Source organism: Stigmatopora argus, chromosome 17, assembly GCF_051989625.1.
Source record: "Stigmatopora argus isolate UIUO_Sarg chromosome 17, RoL_Sarg_1.0, whole genome shotgun sequence".
NCBI lineage: Eukaryota > Metazoa > Chordata > Actinopteri > Syngnathiformes > Syngnathidae > Stigmatopora > Stigmatopora argus.
In genome coordinates this window covers 10,754,844-10,777,468 of record NC_135403.1, presented here as the reverse complement: position 1 = coordinate 10,777,468, position 22,625 = coordinate 10,754,844, and the positions used below count along the sequence as shown (strand labels likewise).

Genomic DNA, 22,625 nt, shown 5'->3' with positions numbered 1-22,625 from the left:
ATATTAAGTGAACTTTCAGCTTTTTGTAGTTTACTACTTCATTTTTGCTTGAATCTATCCATCATTTATTTATGGGCCAGCTACAAAATGCTACCAACGCTAGTCATTGGTTTTGACTATTTTAAATTCAGGTCTGGGACTAGTGTTTAACATTTAAAGTCTTTTTATTTAATGAAGTCGTTTTTTTAGGATGGAGTAACATGTTTTGGCATCATGATTGGATGAATATTTACATTCTGAACTATATTATTTTTCACCGAGGCAATTTTAGGACATGACTGAGGAAGGTGCTTTCAATGAATGATCGCTTTAAGATGGGTTTAACAGAACAGCGCTTTGCGGTGCGCGACATGCATGGAGACATATGACTGTTGTAATGCATATGTAGAGTATAATAAAGTATCTGGGCTCACTTCCATTGTGGGCTTTATCACTTTAGGATATGGGAAAGAAAATTTGACTTAATGACAGCGCAACTGACCTTTCATTTTATAGTCTTGTCATGATCGTTTTGTCAGATCTTCATAATCTGCCAAGATTCATGGATTTCTCTGTGGTCCTAAATGGAGTTTGTTCATTAATCATCCCTGTCTCTCATTCCTATGTTCTCTGCCTTTTCGCTATAAGCATCATCTCCACCAGCTGTTTGGTTTTACTAAGCTCCGTTTCTATCGTTAGTTTCAACACGCAATTTACTGGTTCTCAAACTGACCTCTGGTGGCCAATCAGCCATAAATTGGGGGTTTGCAATAAATTATATAATAGAATTAATACATATGGGGAACATTGCCAATATTACAAACATACTAAACCGATTACGCCTCCCTACCTACGCTTTTTCCAATTAAAAACACTAATAGAATTTTACAGTCTTGTGGATGTGAATGTGGAATCAGTGAAAACATTTCTTACTAACCCGACCTATTTTTTTCGTGTGGTGTTTAGCACACTTGGCAAATGTTTCCGACACATCAGGCAAAAGATTCCAACATAGTGAAATCTCTGGCACGAGTGACTATCCTTCCGCAGGGCTCCTTTTTTTGTCGTACGGAAAACAATGAAAAAATGATTCCGCTCATGTCTGAATTGAAATTGCTTTTTTGAAAAGCTGTCACTCGGGGGGTTGGAAAAAAATCCCTATGTTGTTAGCAACACGGATTGTGCTTTTTTTTAACTGTTAGCTCTCCATGTAGCCTGTGTAGGTGAGAGGGATTGAAGTAAATTAACAGCAATCGGTACAATCTGGCTTTATGGGCCTTTGTTCAGCATTAACGGCCATTTTCTTTGGCTTAAGATGTATGGTTTGGTCAATTACTCTTAACAAGGGTTTTTCAATTAACCATAAAATGTCTTGCCTCTTTCTCAGGGGTCCCTTACTCTTACGTGGACCGTAGGCAAGTGGTGGATGAGGATGTGGCCGTGGACTTAAAGACACATGCACACCGATGGAGGAGATGGCTTCCCAACAGCCCACGGAACATGGACAGTAACAGGGCTAGTCAGGAACATGATCGCGAGGAGGAAGAGCCAATGCAGGATGAGGAAGAACCCGGGCGCTTTCCTGGCCTGATTTCAGCGGAGGACTTTGGCAACAACTCACAAATTGAGGTAGGAGGCTATGTCAGCATGACTGCTTGCATAGGCTTGCGAGGATAGCCATTTTTTTACATTTAAGCAATCACCTGACTGAAAGAATTCTCTCCATGCAAACACATGGACATTGTTTTTTTTATGAAGTTTAATGATTGTTCTCTTTTAAGCAATTACCATTAAAAAGCTGACGGGGCCTGACGAGGAGCTCATTTACAGAAAATGTATCCATTAAAGTTCCCCCGTGAAAAGAAAAGTACTCCCTGGTTTGCCGGAGCAACTATAAATGGCTCTGGATGTTTGCGAATAAAGTGTGTGGATAAGTATTGTTGGCCAAATTAAGATTAGGGGACCTTGTTTTTTCCCCCACTTTAGATGAGAGGTGGGTTCCTTAATTGGGACCAAACAGCAGAGCAGGATATTAACCGAAGTAAGGCACAAGAAGTTGCTGAAGCTACTGGAGATTAATGGTCGGGGTCTGTTTATGGGGCTTTGCAAATTAAAGGTACCACGGCCACGTGATTCAGTACATAATGACACCGGCCTCACTCAGGGGCTCGAGGCAGCTCATTATATATATTTTTTCAACGGCTTTTAATCTTGTCGGGTTCATGAGCCCATGTCTCCCATTGAAAGAGGAAGCTTTGATCGTCAAGTGTAAATGTCCAAATACACATGCACACACACACAGGCCCCCAAACTGTCATTTAAAGCCCTTTTAAAGTCTACGTTCTGTAAACACACTTAGCCTTTAAAAGGGTGTACATACAATAAATATGAATATAAAGACTATGTATACATTGTCAAATACACCTACATATACTACATCGACACACACCTTTTATGGTCTGTAAGTACAAGTATTTCAAAGAATGCTCAACACTAAGTTAAAATTGGTTTGGACCTGCTGAAACACCGTTATCGATCACTTATTCCTCTTTTCCCCTTCATCAACTTTATGGCCACTTTACACCAGTGAAGCAATCCCTCCATCTTTTTTATGGATTCTGTGCAGCAGTGGGAGGCTGTGTTTGGGTTAACCAGCGCCACCTGGTCCGCTTTGGAAGCCTCTCACCTGGAATTGGGAGTTTATAATTGTGGCGGCACCGTGACAGCAGACGGCTTGGCGCCTGGAGGCTGTGAAATATTGAGCTTTCCAGGTCATTAACCTCGATTCAAGATGTTCGGAAGATGCCATCGAACAACATGGAAAGAAGAAGAAATTTTGAGTCTGAGTCAGCAGGATTCAACTGCGTAGTGACAGTTTCCTTGCTCAGAATTGCTGAGAGAGTAATACTTTATCTGGTCTACGTGTCGCAAGCAAGGATGATTTTGAACATCTTCCTTGAAAATGTGGGAGACAAGAAAATGGATCAAACACGAGGATTCGTAAATAAGGAAAGATCGGTCCACACACTCCACAGCTGGTGACTGTGTCAAACAATCGTAAAGATTGATCATTAAAAATCTATAAAAGTCACCATTGACAACTTCCCAAACCGATTAAGATTGATTACAAAACAATCCCTCTGCTGTCAAGCAAAATAACATTGAGCCTCAAAGCCAGTTTCACTTAGCAACAGCTTTTCTAGTAGAAACAAACAAAAAACAATGAAAACAATCGTAATATAGTAGGCACCCAACTATACTGTATAGTGTTAGCAGAATTTCCCATTGAGTTTTAATGATTATAATAAAATATCACATACCCGTGATAAAACTAGACAGATGAATGATGCAACATGTCCGAGTTTCTATGGTTGTGGTCAATTTGAAGTTATGGTATACAATAAGAAACTAATTGCTCAGTTTCGTTATGTAGTTGGGAAGCTTCATGATATCATCAAGCCAGACTTAACAGGAGGCATTTTAATGGAAATGATTTTTTTCCTCATTAAATAAAAGTTGAACATAACTAACGTCTCTCGCCAGGATAATAAATGCCGGATGAAATGATCCATGTAGTGATAATGAGATTTTTAAAAAATATATATCGGGTAGTGCTTGCTGATGTACAGTTACACCCATAATAAAAATTCGCCAAGTATAATCTCACCAAGGCTGCGCAACAATTTTCACCATTTAAACATCTGCTCGCATCCATATTGAACAAGCCAACGCGGCATGCTGACCTTGCCTGTCGAAGTACTTGAAAAAGCCCTTCGCAGTTGTCCGTCACCATTTGTGTTCCTGCTCGACGAGCGGCATAAATACACAAACACGCAAACCTGGAGAGCGCATGCCGCGGTCCTCTCCCTGCTGGATGCTACATTCTACACCCTCCTCCATTTCCAAATACGTACTGCATAGTATGTCAACGCCTCCGGTGGAGACCCCTTTAGAAGGACCCAGACAGACATATTCCACCCGTAGCCGTCGCGTGCATTCCCCGACCCTCATTTTCACACCCCGCTGCTCATATTTACACTATGTGCAGCCTGTCTTGAGGCTTTAACCCATGTCAGACGGGACAGTTTGCCAGGAAAAGCAAACTGGAGTATGTGGGGTCCGACCAGGGACCTGATTGTGTGGCTCATTCTAATGTGTGGTAATGGGGGTGTACTTTACAGTGGCAAGATCCTATGTCTGCGGCCACTCACCAGGAGGCACTTTTGAGGGGGGAATTCCCATCTTTCATGATTATTGCTACCCGTCAGCTGCAGAACAGGCCAAGAATGCAAGGTGGTGCTGGAAGAAGATCACGTGGGTTGATGAATTTGGCATAAATCCAGTTTCTCTTTGTTGACATGTTCCTAAAACATTGTCTAGATCTCATGATAGACCTGACTACCAAAAGGATCAAGTCCTCAAAACCAGGCTGACATTTTGGGATTTTGCACAACAGAGAAACATGGGAGCACCGCTTAATTAAAGTCGCTACTTTTACTGTTTCCTGTACAAAATTAGCAACAAGCTTCCTCAACCCCTACAGGCCTAATAAGACGCCTTACAGCTGTGCATTTAAGCTCAAACCCTTTGTTCTAAAGTTGCTGTTTCAGGGACTTTTTAAATGAGGTCTAATTAATCGGAAATACTACTACAGCATACTATATATCTGGATGATGTTTGTTCAGAGAGATACCGCACTTCCGTAGTTTGACAAAATGCCAGTAGTCAAGAATTAATTAAAACCAAAAGCAAAGTGTGTGAATTATCTTCCCTTTAGAGAATAATGTTACAGGCCTCTACACAAAATTAGCGTAGGCATACAATCTTGAAGTGAGAAATCTATCTGTTCCAAATGAATGTTCCTTTCATGTGATCTAATTAAAAACAACAAGACCAGATCGCTTTCATCAGCGCTCACTCAGACAATCAAAAAAACCTCCTCGGGGCACCAAGTTAGTTCAAGCATTCAGATGACAAGCAGATGATGTTTTTGGAGATGGTCTGATGCGCAATATTGGAAGTCAGAGATGACCTGGTGATCGCTTTTAATTATGATATCCGAAGTCGGAAATTTGTTGCATAGAAGAACCACTCCCTCAGACACATTTTCCAAACTTAATTTCAAGCTGGATGGGTCAACAGGCACTTCAGCGGCACCGTCAATTGGAAACAAGCCATTGAAAACAATTTTTTTGATTACATACAGGCTTCAACTAGAAAGACAAGGTTAAATTGTGGACAGTTTTAGGTTACTTCATACGTGTGGGCTGAATAAGAAACCAGACTGTCCATAAAACACAAGTTTCTACTATGAGTGGCGCTCTGCCAAGAGAGGTGGATGGAATCACTTGCTGCACAAATTCCAAAGAAAGAAAATGCAAGAAATTACATGACACTGTATATTCCACATCGCCTATTGATGTTGGATACACAAGCAAAATTGCCATCTCTTGTTGTTTCTTCTCCAATGCAGGAAGACACGGACCACAACTACTACACATCCAAAACGTACAGCCCATCAGATCCGATGACCAAGGACTTGTGGGTAAACATCGAGCAGATGGACAAGGAGAAAGTGAAGATTCATGGGATTCTGTCCAACACTCACCGACAAGCAGCGGTAAATCCCCACACAACGACCCAAAGAAAGATTTGTTTCGTAAACGAGTCACGCGTTAATTGACTTTCCTCCGCTTGAATGTTTAGTTTTTATATAATCCAGATTCTGACAGAAATGTTGGAGTCATGGACTGGAGAAAAAGGCAGCCTGAGGACATTTAGGCTTTGGGAAAAGTCTCAATTAGTCAACAAAGTAAGAAATTCACCAATTGCTGGAAAGAATAATTAGTTTCAGCTCTACTTTCCATGTGTGCCCTGCAGTTAAACCATGATTGGTTGACGAAATGAAAGAAGTCGTCATTAATGCAATTTGGTGTTTGTGGTTGAAAGCTAATATCAAATTACCCTGGTAAAATATTGTTGGAAACTGCAGTCGCACACGAGTCGGCGTGTGGACTTAACACAAAGGCAAAACTACAGTTTCCATTAGATCGGATTTTGTCACAAAAGATATTATTCGCAGCAGAGCCCTGTGTTGCTTTATCACATCTAAAGACAAATCCAATATTCTCCGATAATATATAGCAGTAGCCTATTCTGAAACAAGTTCTGTATTCCACTTGTTTCCCTTCAACTGGTGATGGATTGAGCCTTGCATTGGTGCAATGGGTTTTGGCATGAAGCTGATTCTCTTCCCTGGAGCCAAGTGGGGTCTGACTTTGCCTTTTGTCCCGGAAGAAAATCGATAAGTGCGTCTGGCCTGACCCTGAGATGAAGTGAAACTACACGTGCTTCTATCCCGCAGCTTTTCAAATTAAGTTTCTTGGGCTGACTTTCCAGGTCCAATTCCAATCGAGTGCCTATTTGCATTTCAAATGAAACGAAGTATCCTTTACGGCTTGGTTTACACACTGACAAATCACATAAAGTTGTACTTCATTAACTTCACAAGCATCAACATATCTTCATGACTCAGCAGAAGTAAATAAAACTCATGATTAATATGTTATAATAATACGGACTTGACTAGAAGTGGCAGTTAAGCTCATCGTAAACAGTATTTCGGGCCGGTAATTCAAATAGATTCATAATCATACAAAAAAACTATCAGACAATACAGTCAGACAAATTTAGTTTGACTCTATTTAACCAGTTTGTCTGTTTCATCCCTTACAGAGAGTCAATCTGTCCTTTGATTTCCCTTTCTATGGACATTTTCTGCGCGAGATCACCGTGGCAACTGGCGGTAAGTCAACAAAAGTCAGTAGTTCACTAATAAATGTTGTTATTGGATATACTGTCGATGCTAACAGGCTGTGCGCAGACACATTTTACTGTGCTGTGGTTTGGCAAGGGAATGCGGTCGGGATTCAGAAACTGTCGAGGCATTTGTGAAATGTACAGCGTTATGTATGCGTGTGTGCCATTATTGTGCGGCTGCGGTAAGGCAACGTCGCAACCCTAAGCAATGGAAAAGATCCAACAGCCAAGGCATTTCTGACAGGTTGCTAAGTGAATCTTAAAAGATTTGGAGTTCTAAAAGACACATGACCATTTGCAGTTCTCACCTCGGTGGGAACGGTTGTTAAAAACAAATCCTTTCTCCTCCCCCTGCGTACTAAACTGAACTGGAGAGAAAAGCAGGCGCTGGGTTTGGACTGGAAACAAGAGGGGTCCGCCAAGTGGTTCCATAGTCATTGATTAGGCGGCGGCGGTATCAGAAAACGGGTGTGTATGTGTGTCGAAGTATAAAGGTCTACACAGCCACCATATGAACTTTTTTTTCAATGAGACAGACTTTGGAAAATAGCATGTTGTTTTCTCCCAACGTGTCTTTATCGGTTTTACAATAGGACATATGTAAGCCATCTGGAGAGAAGGCACCACCTTACGTTCCTGACAAAACTCTGCCGCATTCAATCGAAACTGGCACACCGATAACGTCAACGCACTTTGTAACCTGATGGAAACACTTTTGTTTGAATTTTGTCGATGAAGTTAACATAGGACGTGCACTCTGGCATTTTGTGATCACAATGTCTGCAACTCTAATTCCGGACATAGCTAGACTCAATTTTAAATGACTTTTCGTAAACTCGAGCTTTTATCTACATCTTGAACATCTGTTGTCTGGTCCAAAGCTTCAGAGAGTTGAAATTGGGGACAGCTGTACTTTTTTTTCCTCCAATAGTACAAGGGTTAGTGGACAAGGACTCTGGATATAGCTTTTACTGCGGATCCAACATTTTTCGCTTCACATCTGATGACACAAAGTAGCTACACTTACAACAAGCCGGCCAAAAGCTACAGCAACATCTCTAAAGGTTTTAAACTGTATATATTTCTTCGCAAATTGTGGGGTCCTCACCAAATAGTCATTGGATATACAGAGGTAGATACGAGCTAGAACAAGGGGAGAGTTATTTAAACATGCTCTCTTGAGTTCTGCTGTTTCTGGAATGTCCACCAAAAACAACCAAAAAAAAAAACATTGAGAGGGTATTGGCGAGTTCACTCGACTGCCTCTTCAGTTGAAAGACTTTAAAAAAAGATTTTTCTTTTCCTCTCTGCTGCACTGCCCGTTTCATTAAGAGCTTGATATTCCGAGTCGAGCGCATTTGCTCGGGGCCGCCGGAGAACGATTGCAAGAGTTTTTGTTTACTCAGGCTGTCTTTCATTACGAATTGATAGAAAAGCCATAAAGTCGGTCCATTAAGTTCTTCTCAAAGGACATGTGCTCACATCCGTAACTGATGGACAGCATTTAGCGGATCATAATATTAATAATAATCCACCATTTTAGAGCCCGAAAGACCTCATCACCTTGTAGACATCCATAAAATCACAGCAGCATTTAAATAACCACTCATTACTGCATCCTCACTACATTCTACAAACTACATTGATAAAAGTATTAGGATTAGAGACTTAGTATGAAAGGGTAAATTTTCTTTATTTTCTTCGAATAATGTGTCTAGTTCTTACTTGAAGCGAATGCACCACTACAGCACCAGGCGGCCTTGTCTTAATACTATTTCTACATTAATCTTCTAAATCACAGGTGTCAAAGTGGCGGCCCAGGGTCCAAATCTGGCCCACCGCATCATTTTGTGTGGCCCGGGAAAGTAAATCATGAGTGCCGACTTTCTGTTTTAGGATCAAATTAAAATGAAGAGTATAGATGTATATTAAATTTCCTGATTTCCCCCCTTTTAAATCAATAATTGTAATTTTTAAATCATTTTTTCTGTGTTTTTAGTTTAAAAATCATTGTGTGAAATCTAAAAAATATATTAAAAAGCTAAAATAAACATTGTTTTAGCTCTATAAAAAACTGAATATTCAGGGCTTTTAATCCAGTTCTTTTAATCAATTTATTTAAACAAATCTAAATATTATATCTAAAATGGTCCGGCCCATATGAAATCGAATTGACGTTAACGCGGCCCGCGAATCAACCCGAGTCTGACACCCTTGCTCTAAATATACTACTAATAATAAATGCTAAATGGTTCTGACTTTCCATTTTGTCCTCCTGAATTCGTTCTTATCAGCTCCGCAACCACCCCAGATAGATGTTATTTTATTGTTTATTCTACTGAGATGTAACGGAGCATCTCTGGAATATTTGGCCAAGTGTCGAATTTGAACGTCTTTGATATGATAATAGCTGGCTGGGCGGTTGTGGTTTTCACCGTCAAGACTCAAGAGTGGAAAATTGCTGCGCTGCCTTGCCTCATGTCTTCTAACTTCCAACTCCTCAATCGCCCTAGACACTCTATATAAACACATCCACACTTAAGGGCTGGTTACACCCCTATTAACTGAGAAGGGTTAAAAAAAAAAGTCGTTCCGTCGGTTCTTTCCAGACAAGGCATATATTTTCTATTAAAACAATCTCACGGCAAGCCAACAAATAAAAATAGCTTTAAAAGTAGATAGCGGTGCCTTGATTTAGGAGTTTAATCCATTCAGTGTCTAGTGTTAAAACCAAGAAATGTTGTTAATACGAAAACAACAATGCACTTCAAAACAGCGTTAATGACAGAAAATAGAAATAAATAAACCGATTTTGTACTATACTTTGGTCTACAGTAACTTCTTGCAATTATTATATTTGTGTTTCAATAATGGATGGATATATTGAAATAAATCCCATGGACACAGTTTGTATGACTGAGGAATCTAAGCAATTTATAGTTTTGAGTTATTTATATTGTGGAGGCACTATATTTGGGCTAACATTGGATTGAAGTGAATGGAAATGAATCCTGCGAGTGGCACTTGGCTAAACTCTTTTGACTTTCTTAACAGCGCATAGTTGAGATTACTGCTGAGGTTCTTAACTGAATCCTGGCGATAAAAACAGAAAAACGGTTGCTCAAATGTGCAGCTATTGCAATTCTTCCTTGATTTATGCGACTCTGGTTGGATAGAAGCGCTTGAACGATCTGCCCGTCTTCTTTCATTTGCATTTAGCGGGTGGATTTCTTTTCCAGAAGCCGCGTTTGTCGTCGTTCGTTTGTGTGATTTGCAGAAATATTAAATACACGATTTGGGGCTAGAAGTTTGAGACAGTCGTTAGAGTTTGACACCATCAAATAAAGCTGTATGGTTTTCAGCACCCTATCAGTCTCTACCCCGTGCTGACTCTGCTCAATATGGGGTCTACTTTGCAGGGAACACTTCAGAGGAAGATTGATTCCCCTCACTGCAAGTTCTGCTCCCTCTTATTGCGGTGATAGATGTGTGTTTATAGGCCTCCTGAAATGCCATCAAATAAGGGTCTCTAGCTTTGGTTTAAATGATATTCCCCTACCAAATAGTGATAAAAAGACAGTAATGTGCAGGCATGGTTATATACCGGTCATACATTTATATTTTGGACCTTTTTTGACGTCAATCTACCTCAAGACAGAAACATAAAAAGCTGCAGGCAGCCTAAACTGGTTTGAACGATCGTTAAGTTTGATCTTGGAATTTAAAATTTTCAAAATAAATATTTTCAGACTTCTGCAAAACACATGTGCAAACATCTGCTTTGACTTTGGAGAACAATGAGTAACATTTTTGGCTATTTGTCCTGACGTGACAGAACAAACTAGTGAAACATAAACAGTTTGTTTTTGTATTTCTAATTTGGGATGACGTCTCCTTTTGGAATAAAGGAATTTTTTAAAAGTGAAGAAATAAAACGCAACTGAACAAAATTGATCTTTCCTGACTCGGCTCATTAAAGCAGTTTTCATCTGGGTTTTTTGTCTGTTTATTAGCGTCAGCCAGTTAAGAACTGAACATCTGAAAAGATAACTGTCATCATTTCATTGTTTTTGATCTCCCTCAGGGTTCATCTACACTGGCGATGTGGTACACCGGATGCTAACAGCCACGCAGTACATCGCCCCCCTCATGGCTAACTTTGACCCGAGCGTGTCCAGAAACTCGACGGTCATCTACTTTGACAATGGTAACAATAGTTGTGCTGCCTGCTCATAGAGTTTTAAATGATAGATCTTCTTTATAATACGGTGTGAAACTCTCTAAACCTCTTTGATGCTACCATAAATTGTCGCTCCACGCTGAATGAATGCTGTCAGGAGGATGGTTATCCATCAAAGTCGGCGTCATATCATCCCGAGTCGGTCTCCGCGACCTTCTGAAGCGGTGTTCGCCCGACTAGAACGGAGCTAATCAATTCCCAGCGTGTGGCCAATATTGAAGAGGTTTACGGTCTCTTAGAAAGAGACCGTTGATGTGAATGTGCAAAATTGAAGCCCAAGGAGTACTTTTTGGTAGTGGGGGACCGGAGTAAGAATTAAATGTAAGCATTTTGTTGTGGTTTCGGACTCACGATAAATTTCAAATTTCAAGGATATCCACTAAGTGGAAATTTATGATTGTGTATAATACCCTTACTAAATTGCAATTACTCTGGCCACAGTTTTGTATTCCTTTTACATTGTGCATTCTTTGGCGGGTGTGACTTATACTCCGAAAAATACGGCATTTGAGCAAGCAAGTTTGGTTTTTAATGTTTCTTTTATGTACAAGTATGGAATGTTGCGTAATTAATCATTTGTAATTGGTAAGTTAATTTGCTCATTTGTTTGAGATAGCAAGTTTGTTTTTCTAGAGGTTAAGTTAGATGTGTTCATATTTTTTTTCTAACTTCTCCAACTCCCTGTGTGTAAATTACTCAGAATATAATAGATTTTGTGGTGTGTGCGGTTGTCTACCGAGCATTTGCTGGTTTGATCAAACTCGAGCTACACAAAGACACTGCCGTGATTTGTAAAAGAATCCTGAATTAGGGGAACGTGAGAGGGGATTTGTGTCTGCTTAGTACGCTGATGTCATTTGAACACTAAATCCCTAGCCATGGATAATTTAACTAAAATGAGGTTGCGGTGGTGCAATTTGTAGTTTGTGGATACGCTTTTGTTTGTTTGGAGCTTGCGCGCAGCCTGCTGAGCGAGTAAGTGGAAATAGAAACAAGGCCAACGCGTGAAGCACCCCCCCCCCACCCCTCCAAAAAAAATACGAAAGGAGCTGGATCAGGTCGAGTCGTTGACAGACCTCTTCCTCGTCGCTGAGGTGCAAACAGGCGGCGCCACATCGGAGCCCAGTTTTATCCCATCTTGACCTCGTCCTTCAAGGCTCACAGCCTCCCCCGTTCTGCACATGTAAATCATTACCGGCTTTCCTGTCCCGCCGCTCTCTAGAACTGTCAGCAGAAAGCTTGCTTTTACTTGAGATAGAAGCGCTCTGGCTTTAAAAATTGATGAGAGACCCGCCAATGCTTGACACTCACTCCTTGCAGGGGAATGGCTGTCACATCAATTGGTTGTCCAGAATGCACCGTTAACAATGTGGCATTAAATAAAATGCCTGAGGGGTCCTCCTAAATTCCTCGTGAGCCTTTTACTAATTGCCATATTATTGGCTAAATTACAGCAAGTCACTTATATGTATGAGTATATCTTTAATCTTTTGCGTGTTAATTTGTACATTTGTTTGGTCATGTTTTTTTAGTTTTCAGGTGGGTTAAATGAGTCTGTGTTTGTTTAATTTGCTTAGTTGTTAATGTACGCTAGTTTGTTTCTCCATCAGTCATCTAATTGTTCAACTAGTGACTGTTGTGATTTCTAATCTGAAAAATAAGGTACATTTCGTTTAGTATTTTGTGTCAAAAACTGAACTAGGGTTTGAGCATCGTATATTGAATCAGTGATAATAATCATATAATAATTTTCTTTCCAAAATGTTGTCCTCCTAGCATTTTTCAATGGCGACATTAGAAAACTTATTCATCCAAGCGTCATTCAGCCTGATTTCAAACTTGCCAAAGGTACATAATCCATCATGATAACTGCCGTGCCTTGATTCTCTCTCCCACATTGTCGCTGTTTTTATTGCGCCGGTGCTGCGTTTTCCTATCATCTTTCATTTTATTTTTTAAAGTCATTCAGCTCAGACTTGCAGCATTATACCCAAGGGAAAACTGCATTTCAAACGTGTGCGTTATTCACCCCTGACAGGTACCGCTTTGGTGGTGCAGTGGGACCACGTCCATCTACAAGACAACTACAACCTGGGCAGCTTCACCTTCCAGGCCACGTTGCATGACACTGGACGCATTATCTTTGCTTACAAAGAGGTACTTCCCGTTGTGGACTAAAACTGCATCCGTCCAAATACCCGCATCAAAGCTGGCGCTTTTGTCTAGCGTCTATTCACTGCCACGTTATGAACAGTAGTCACAACTTTCTCGATCAGTCATTACAAAAACTAACACCACAATGGACGTAGACCGAAAAAAAATACATTATGGCTCATCCAGAGCGTAGAAAAAGCCCCCCGCCTGCTCAGTCCTGCTACTATATTTGCTTTTCAGATTCCCGTGGAACTGTCACAGATCAGTCCGGTCAATCACCCCGTGAAGGTTGGCCTCTCGGATGCTTTTGTGGTGGTTCACAAAATTCAACAGATTCCCAGTGAGTCTTCAGCTGCAATCGCAGTGTCATATTTTCACACCATGCGAATTTTCTTTTTATCTCGGAACCGGCATCACTTTGGTCTTGTGGGAAGATATTTTGAGCCAGAATCCTTTTTAACAACCACGGAAAATGATTGCACGTCACAGCCGATTTGTTTAAAGCCGTGAAAAGTGCATAAGGGGGAATATATGAATGTTAGCAGATCTGTCGATGTGATGTTTTGTTTTATAAAGAAAGGTGAGAATCAGTCTCTTTCAGGTTCTATTACAAAATGCTGAAGCAATATGAATGTGTGGCTTTAAAAGTGTCAGTTCTTTGAGTTGTTGCTATTTGCTTTAAGCTTCCACACTTCAAATCAAAGACAACCTTTTTTCACATTCTACATTGGTCACCATTTAGGCAAATGGGAGAAAATGCATTTGTATGAATGTGTAATTCATTGCAAACACATTCAATTAGGCATTGACATTAAAGTACAATTCTTAACTTAATGTAAATTGTTTAGAATTAACAAATATGCCCCAATGTAGTTAAACAAAATTCGGGTCTTTCCAGAAACAGAACAAGATGTTTGACAATATTTACACTATGCACTAGCTCTAACCGCTTCACCCAATCTGTTCCACGGTGGAAACAATCCGGCCATAAACAGAGGACCACCTGTACACTCACTTTGTGTCCTCCGTCTGGTACGCTTTCTGAATTCCTCTACTCGCACGCAGCCTTAAAAAGTGATGCATTTCTGCCTGTTTGGCCTTTTTTTAAATGGTTCTACCTTTAAAGTCAATAGGACCGATCCACTAAAAGACTCCTCCAAAAGCAGCAAAAGATCATTTCCATCCATCTCCTATTCTTCCAAAAGCAAACATGCAAGACAGGCAAAAAAAATGCATTCCTACTCCATGACACTGTTAGTGCGAATCCTCATCAACAGCCTCAGATCCATGCGGCTGAACATTGCCAGCAAAAAGTGGGTCTCCCCCTTTGTCCTCATTTAGCTACATGTTCTCTTGGCCTCTTTCTTAGGGGTTTTTGTCCCATTTTTCTGTCCCCCTTTTCCTCTCTCACTAACTGCCTCATCTTTCTCCTAAATGCAGATGTAAGACGGCGAACCATTTATGAGTACCACCGCGTGGAGTTGACCAAGACAAGGATCAGCAATTCTTCCGCCGTGGAATTTACACCGTTGCCGAGTAAGAAACATTTCTAGAACATCGAGTCTGGAGAATGTATCAACAGTCCATGTGCTGATTTTATAAGCCTGTTTCCTCCACCCAGCTTGTCTCCAGTTCACCACCTGTGCGACTTGCATCTCCTCTCAGGTTAACTTCAACTGCAGTTGGTGCCATCGACTTAACAGGTTGGTAGAGCTAAAAATCTTAGGTTTTTAAGTTTGCATTTTGGCAGATCACCAATATGGCTGCAAGTTCAATTAGCAGCCAAAGAGCCACATGTACAAATACTATCTTAACATTGACCTGCTTTCATAAGGCGGCATGAAGTGGTGAGCACATAATTACCTCCGCCAAGCGACAGCATTTATTCATTGGCACATTTGTGACAGCGTTTATTCGTTGGCACATTTTTCCCGGCTACAACACTCGAACCTAAGTCAATATTACAACCGCTTAAGAGGCGTAGGTGTTTCCTGGCAGCTGAAACGGGAGAGTTTTGTTTTGCCGTGGCGGAAAAAGTTCCCGTTGAAGAAGAAAACAATAAAGTGGAGCAGCTGAGAAACAGTTTAGAGTCAATTGATAGTGGCTGTGCAGCAAAATGTTTCCGTCTGTCTCATGCACTTTGAATGCCTTCCGCATGAAATATTAATCTTTTATTTTATACTTGATTATGTGACCAGCTCCCACCGGCCTCTTATTTTTTTAACAGTTCACCTCAGGCTTCGCTTTTTAAATAGAGTTGTTTCCGTGCAAAAAAATACATCCGTAAAAATGATAATTTGGGGAGGGTTGCTGTTCGCCTGAAGCTGCAGTCTCATTAAGCCACATTTTAATTAGCTTATCAAATGTATTTAAACCACGTCTTGACTAGCCATGCCTCTGTGTATCCGTATCCCTGATTCTTTTGCAGGCTACGCTAATTAATAAGCGTAGCCCGCCTCCTCGGGCTGTGCGGTTAATGCGAGCTGATGACATTTTTATGAGATTGACCTGAACGGATAAAAGGCATACAACCCGTGCAGCCAAAGCTGGAGTGGCTTCACACAGACACACAAAAATAGGCCAGATGCCTTTAAGTGATGTGGTTCTTCAGTGCTGGCCAACAAGCGGGGGGCACATCCGGATAAAACGCAGCTGTGACGCCTCACGAATGAACGGATAAAGAAATATTGACTTTTCAAAAAGGCATTTTTAACGCATCTGGGTGAGTTGAGAGGGTTGAGGTTAGGAAGGGCATTCGTCTGTATAAGCCACGACGAGATTTCACGCAAAATAGTGAGTCTGAATTGTGACAATCTTGGAAGAACAAGGATGACAATTCAAGATGGAAAAAACAAACCGCAGACATTTTTACCTAAAGACCCCTTTCATCGTTGCCTATTATTGCCATCTATAATGACTGCAGCACATTTGCTCGGAGCTTTCTTCACTATTACTGATCTACAACCGAACATCAGCAGACTCCCATCCCAGATGAGTTATTGATATTGGAATGACTGTCGGCAACTGATTTTTTGGTGGTGCCATTCAGACGTATCAAAAGGCTATTCACACCACTCCTCCCGTACTCTATTACATGCAATCTCGCAGTCAGGGGAAAAGTGGGGGATTACGTGCAGACTGTCAGGCCTGACTGACTTCATCAAGGTTGATTATGTTCGGAATTGAGCTCAGATCAAAGAAGCTGCATGATTAGAGTGGTAACATGGCGACAAGAAATATTAAACTTGACAAAACTATGCTAAAATTCTATTGCACATTGTCTAGGTGTATGACAAGGGTAGCGGGGTTCGCAAAAGGGGGAATTATATTTCAACCACTGGAGGATTTGAAGCTGCCGCTTCAAATACAGTCTGTTTTTTGAACGGGTTTTGAAGTCAAAGTCAAGCAATCCACCCGGGACCATCTTGATCCAAACCCCCATGGCCTGATGTCCGGTCCCAGAAGGAGAGTAGTGGAAAGAAATCGGTTAGGAAATAGAGAATTGTTTGAAGAAAGAGAAAAAGATTCCGGATCATTTTCAACTCCACTGAATGGGTCTCAGTCTTGTCAAGCAATGAATTGATCGAGAGGCAATTCACTGATTGCTTGTTCTCTTCACGCAGATGTTCCAGTGGATTTGACCGCCATCGGCAGGACTGGGTGGACAACAGCTGTCCAGATGAGGTCAGAGAATATGATAAATACTTGGAAAGAGGGGGAAAATACCGAATGATCCAAGCTCAATACTTGAGTAGAAAAGGACCAATGTTGATTTTCCAAACATCATATTTGGTTAGCCAGAAGGAGCAGAAATAATAGTCACATGGTCAAGATTCAGGTATTTGGCAACAAACCTGAGGTAGTGAAAAATAGCAACTCAGGCAGGAACAATACTAAAAGTAAGTCAAGAAGAAGCTGCAGGTATTCAAGACATTATTTAGCATTTATGAATAAACCAGACCCGAATAGTAAAACAATACTTATCTAATAAAATAAAGGTTTAATAGTCAGTCAATCAGGAACAATACTGAGGTATTCAGGAACACTATTCAGATACTCAAATTCTAACCTGACCAGATCAGAGCAGTACTCAAAACTTCTTTTTCCAGACAAAAGACAAGATGTGCGACATGATTGACACAACATACCTCTACCCTTCCATCACATCTGTTGGCACCAAGATGACACCCGGAAGCAAAGAAGCCCAGCCCTCCACCTCAATTCCACCCACCAGTGCCCCAACTGAAGGTAGACCTTATTCTACTTAGTTCTATTCCGTTTATTGCTACTGATCTTTCACGCAAAAAGTAACAGCAAATTATTGTGGTTAAAAAAAAGACCCATTTAAACCCCTATTCTCGAGTATGATCTACTCATGACGCTTGTCTCTTCGTCTTAAAACTCATCTTTGCCCCTCTGAGAGAGGTTTTGGATTAAAAGATGGTGAGGGTCACGCTTTGATATTGCATCGTAAAGTGTGACCACCCCAGCGGGAAACTAAACTCTGGATGTTCTCTCTCATGCAAATCCAGTGTGAAAGACAAATTCTTTTGCTGATGATAGTAAAACGGACAAGGTGTCCTTCAAAGTTTGTGATCATGTCAGGATAGAGAGAGGAAGAAAATATACTGTACTTTTTGTACTCAATACATCAGAAGAGCAAAATTAAATGCTTGCACCAAGGTTATTATTAAGAATATTGTAGGTACTTTTTTAAATGAACAGAAGCTTTTTATTTTGTCCATTGTGGCTTTTCTTTTGGTCACACGCGATATAATTGAGCTGCTCGTTTACATTAGCTCATCTCATTTTCTAATTTCAGACACACCAAAGCGTGTCTGGAAATTAACATGAAAGATCCTCTCGCATTCATTTGTTCAGTGAAACGTGTCTACTAGTGAGTCATTTGCATATCGTGAATCTTTAAGTGTGTCTAACTGCCTGTGTGAAGAAATGGGTCACACACCACATTTCCATACTTCACACGTATACTTAACCCCACATTCGGCTCCAATTCCCTGAATTATAGATGTTAGACCATTATAGTCGAAGAATACATTTTTAATCAAGTGTTGAAAAATTAGCAGTTGAAAAGCGGAAGACCTTGGGGTGGCAATTAATTTGGTTAGCAGCCGCAAAAACAAACTACAGAGAGAAATATTGATTATCTTGTCTGACTGATTTGTTTTTGCCCTCGCAGATGATACCAAGATTGCACTGCATCTCAGAGAAAATCAAGGTACGTGCTTCATGTCAATCAAGTCTTAAAGAACAATAAATATACTTGAGTACTCTATCACAACAACAGTCTCCAAATACAACAATATAGGGTTTAGCTACAATACACAGTCAAATAAAGTATACCGATTTAAAAAAAACTGGTTAAGCAAATAAAGTATACTGATTTTTTTTATTTTTTAAATACTTTGGTGAAGTTTTGCCAGCTAATCAGAAGCAATACGCTTTAGTTGTGACCTTTGGAATCCTCACTTTGAGTTTTTCTTGGCATCGTATCGGCCACATTTGAATCAGGCTCATCTTTAAAACATAACACAACGGCGCACGGCTTTTATTGGATTCATTTCAGTCCGCCAGCATTTACAGTGTCTTCGGGCCCAAGGCCACCAGAGACTCGCGTGAGGCCAGAATTATTCTGTGAAAATTTAAAGAGGACATCTCCGAGGCTTTACAAGCACGAACGAAACGTATGAGGCTTGTGTATATGAATCCCAGGAAATAGCATGCACTCCCAAATTAGTCACAGAGCTTCACTATTCCACGCCAACATGTTGATTTGTAATCATGAAAGAGAGGATCCAATTCCCATTGTTTGGAATTAATCTTGGCAGAGGTCAAATCCTCTCAATGGGAACCACTGCTGATAATTAACGTGGAAATATTCCATACGATTTACTTCTTTATCAGCGGGGTGAGTTTTTTTTAACGACACTTTCCACTTGTTGCAAGGCAAAAATGTGAGGGCGCCTAAAAGGTCACATTCCACGAATGATGTTTGAATGAGGACGTTTAAAAATAAGGGACATTGCGTAGGGCTGACAGTAGAATAAATGTATTAGTGCTGTGATCTTTGTCAGCATTCAGGGACCAACTCTCAACTGCCCCTCTCCTCCCCCTGTGTGGGCCGTATAGCGTTCACCTTGACTTGACATTAATTCTTGCTTATACGTGCTGAAGCACTGTGGCTCATGAATAGCTAAAGAGAGTGTGTTTGTTTGGAGCCAGGCATCCTATGTGACCTTATTAAAGAAAGTAGTATCTCATAGAAGACATCGGAACTTTCCATTGGAAATGGTTTGTTGTTAATGAGCTCATTTTAGTATCTATTTTTTAAATGATCACATCTCTTTACCGGCACACTTGCTGACATCTGATTTGCTCTTTAAAATACAGTACTACAAGAAAGACAGCTAGGCTGGGTGCTAAGTGCACCCCTGCCTGGTTGAGAAAGAAACAGCAGAACAGAAATATTTTCATTCGTATTCATTTATAATGTGCTTATTATGTATTACTTTCTTTCATATTTAAAATTTCCTAAATGTTTACTTGGACTACAAACAGTAATTTTAAAAACATGTTTTTGTTTTTTAAATAAATAGCCCGTTTCATCATGTTAATACTATATTAATTTAACTATTTATTCATTACATTTCAAAATCCTGACATACAGTTCTTTATTATATTCGTCAAAACCATTTCATATTTTTTCCCATCCCTATTGAATTTGGAATTATTTCATGAATGTGTTTACTAATGCCAGTTCTATTGATTTAACAAACTATGATTTTGTGTCTTGCATTGAATGAAATACATTAATATGTACTATGTAATGGTCCTAATATTGTTTAGGCATGTTAAATTGCCAATCATGTTTTCTGATTCAGTTTAAAAATGATAAATAAAACAATTTCATGCATTATTTTACAATATAGCACATACTTGGTGACATTATACTTAGTTAACGGCATCTTTTGGGGGCAAACTTCTATAAAATACATTAGCAACACTGCCGTTTAGCCTAATACTGATACTAATGGTATTTGTTTAAAATTTAATCATATGCACTTACCTCAGTGGTGTCAAACTCATTTTTTGTCGCGGGCCACATCGTAGTTTCGATTTTTCATCTAGTGAATGATTCCATTATGTCTTCCAACTAGGCTGCCGAAATTAAATGATTAATGTCAGCTTTTCCTATCGTGCTGATCGAAAAATCATTTTTGGACATTCAAATGAGTACAAATCTTCTGCAATTATTGATTTAAAAAGGGGAAACAGGGTGAAATATTCCCTATACATCTATCATCTTTATACGAATCTGACCATAAAACTCATCATTTACTTTCTCGGGCCGCACAAAATGAAAGGGGGGGTTTAGGGGGGCGCTACTTGGACACCTGTGACTTACCTGCAGTGAGGCTGTAATAAATCCTCATTTGTGTGTTTGTAGTGATGCCCGCAGACAGTGCGGTGGACCGGGCGGCGGGTGCGCACCCTTTACACACGGGTTTGATCTTGGGTGTCTTGCTGGTGATGCTCATCATGGTAGCGGGCGTGATGATTACCGTCTACATTTACCATCACCCGACGTCGGCCGCCAGCCTCTTCCTGATCGAGGTGAGCCATTGAGCCACTCTTGGACGTGATGTAGGACTGCAAAGCAAAACGAAAGCGTGTATTGCAATCGTATTATTAGCGTTTCACCATGGCTCACCGTGCGTCCTCAGAGACGACCGAGCAGATGGCCGGCCATGAAGTTCCGCCGTGGATCGGGTCACCCGTCGTACGCCGAGGTAGAGCCGGCGGGCCACGAGAAGGAGGGCTTCATTGTGTCTGAGCAGTGCTGAGAGCCACATTTCCAGCCAGTGATGGACATCATCGCCAGGACAATCCCCAATCTGGAGAATGGACTCGTTATTCCGAGCCACTGAGGAGGGAGACGCCACGCAAGGACAACGTAGCTGCCTTGATTGCGTCTTTTCTGGAAATGGAGGAGGAAGAAAAAAATCATGCCGTATATATATTTCCAAGAACAATGTGTGAATGGGTTTATGCGCTAATGTTAAGGGGGCTCTACAATATAGGCTTTGAGTCTCCATTTGTCCTGGTTTAATTTTTCTTCTCACGGCATGTTTACAGGGGCCTTTTTTTCCTGCAGTGTTTATGTGCACATTAAAACTGCAGAGTTCACTTCAGTCAAAGCGAATGATGGTTTCATTTGATTTAAGTTTTTTTTTTTTCATTTTACAGTGAAAAATAATATTTGCGCAAGTAGTAATGTTATTATAGATTCAAGAGCAACAGTACCTATAAAACGACAACAATGCAAGAATGAAGTCCTTTTTTTCCCAGGAGAAATATTAAAAATGTAATTAAATGTAATGTGGGCTCCAACTATAAAATGTATATTTTATTTACTCATTTGTTTCTTTAAGAATTACATTTCCTAAAAAAAAGACATAATTATCATAAAATTACCACTTGTGAAAAATGTTTTTCATACATTTTACAAGTTCTCTCTTAAAAATTAGGACTTCACTCTTGTAACATTACAGTTTTCCCTTCAAATGATCATATATTCTATTTTCAGAATATTTTTTCTTTCTCTCAAGTGGTCTTTTTATGTTTTTTCAACTGATGATTGGCACTCTTTTAATCATTATTAATTGGTACTAATCAAATCAAGTGAATACATTTTTTATGTTTGTGTATTTTATTTTTATTTTCCTTTTTTTCTTATGCCATTGTGCCATTTAGTGTCTGGGAAGTTTGCACTTTTTTTTTACTTGTGGTACTAATACAAGATGACAAGACAGGCGTGTGTGAGTGTGTGAATGATCTATTTTCTTATTGTGAGTGAATGGATAAACAAACAGATATATAAATAAAATATGAATCTTTTGGGTTTGACCTGGATTTCCACTAGATGGCGCTACACTAGTGATTTTTTCATTGATTACCCAGATTTATACACATGTCCTGCTTTTGATTTTTATGCTTTTGATTTGAAAATTCTATCAATTTTTTGTTTTATTATTATTTTTCCTGAGTGGACATGGAATGAATGGGGGCTCCAACAATGACTCGGACACTATACTGTATAAAACAATACACCGATGCCAAAACATTTGCAGATTTAGGTAAATCGGGCAAACAAGAATAGTAGGGCTGTACATACAGGGAAAAATATTTTTTTATGAATGTCGTTTTCTACTTTGGTTAAACTATTCCAGTCCTTATTTTCACACAGACCTGTATATTTTTAAACAAACATTTCACACAACAGATCAATGCTTCAATATACATTCTGCGGGTAAATATTTGCAACTTACCATTATTATTTTTTAAACATTCACATTAAATTCATTCTTTTGTCGCTTCTTGCCATGACCAAAAAACACGTGTGTATGTAGTT

The 22,625-nt window shown here is 40.0% G+C and overlaps 1 protein-coding gene across 1 annotated transcript in view; it reads left to right on the top strand.

Moving 5' to 3' along the window:
• The window catches only part of LOC144091535 (plexin domain-containing protein 2-like), a 37,332-nt gene extending 15,212 nt beyond the window's left edge, over positions 1–22,120 (top strand). The window contains exons 2-14 of the mRNA XM_077623951.1: positions 1,367–1,608; positions 5,453–5,599; positions 6,715–6,784; positions 10,883–11,005; positions 13,077–13,195; positions 13,433–13,532; positions 14,633–14,728; positions 14,814–14,895; positions 16,816–16,876; positions 17,302–17,440; positions 18,393–18,431; positions 20,661–20,827; positions 20,938–22,120. Coding sequence (XP_077480077.1) covers positions 1,367–1,608; positions 5,453–5,599; positions 6,715–6,784; positions 10,883–11,005; positions 13,077–13,195; positions 13,433–13,532; positions 14,633–14,728; positions 14,814–14,895; positions 16,816–16,876; positions 17,302–17,440; positions 18,393–18,431; positions 20,661–20,827; positions 20,938–21,057 — 1,505 coding nt within the window. The 3' untranslated portion in view covers positions 21,058–22,120. The remainder of the gene's footprint in view (positions 1–1,366; positions 1,609–5,452; positions 5,600–6,714; positions 6,785–10,882; positions 11,006–13,076; positions 13,196–13,432; positions 13,533–14,632; positions 14,729–14,813; positions 14,896–16,815; positions 16,877–17,301; positions 17,441–18,392; positions 18,432–20,660; positions 20,828–20,937) is intronic.
• The last annotated feature ends 505 nt before the right edge of the window (positions 22,121–22,625 follow it).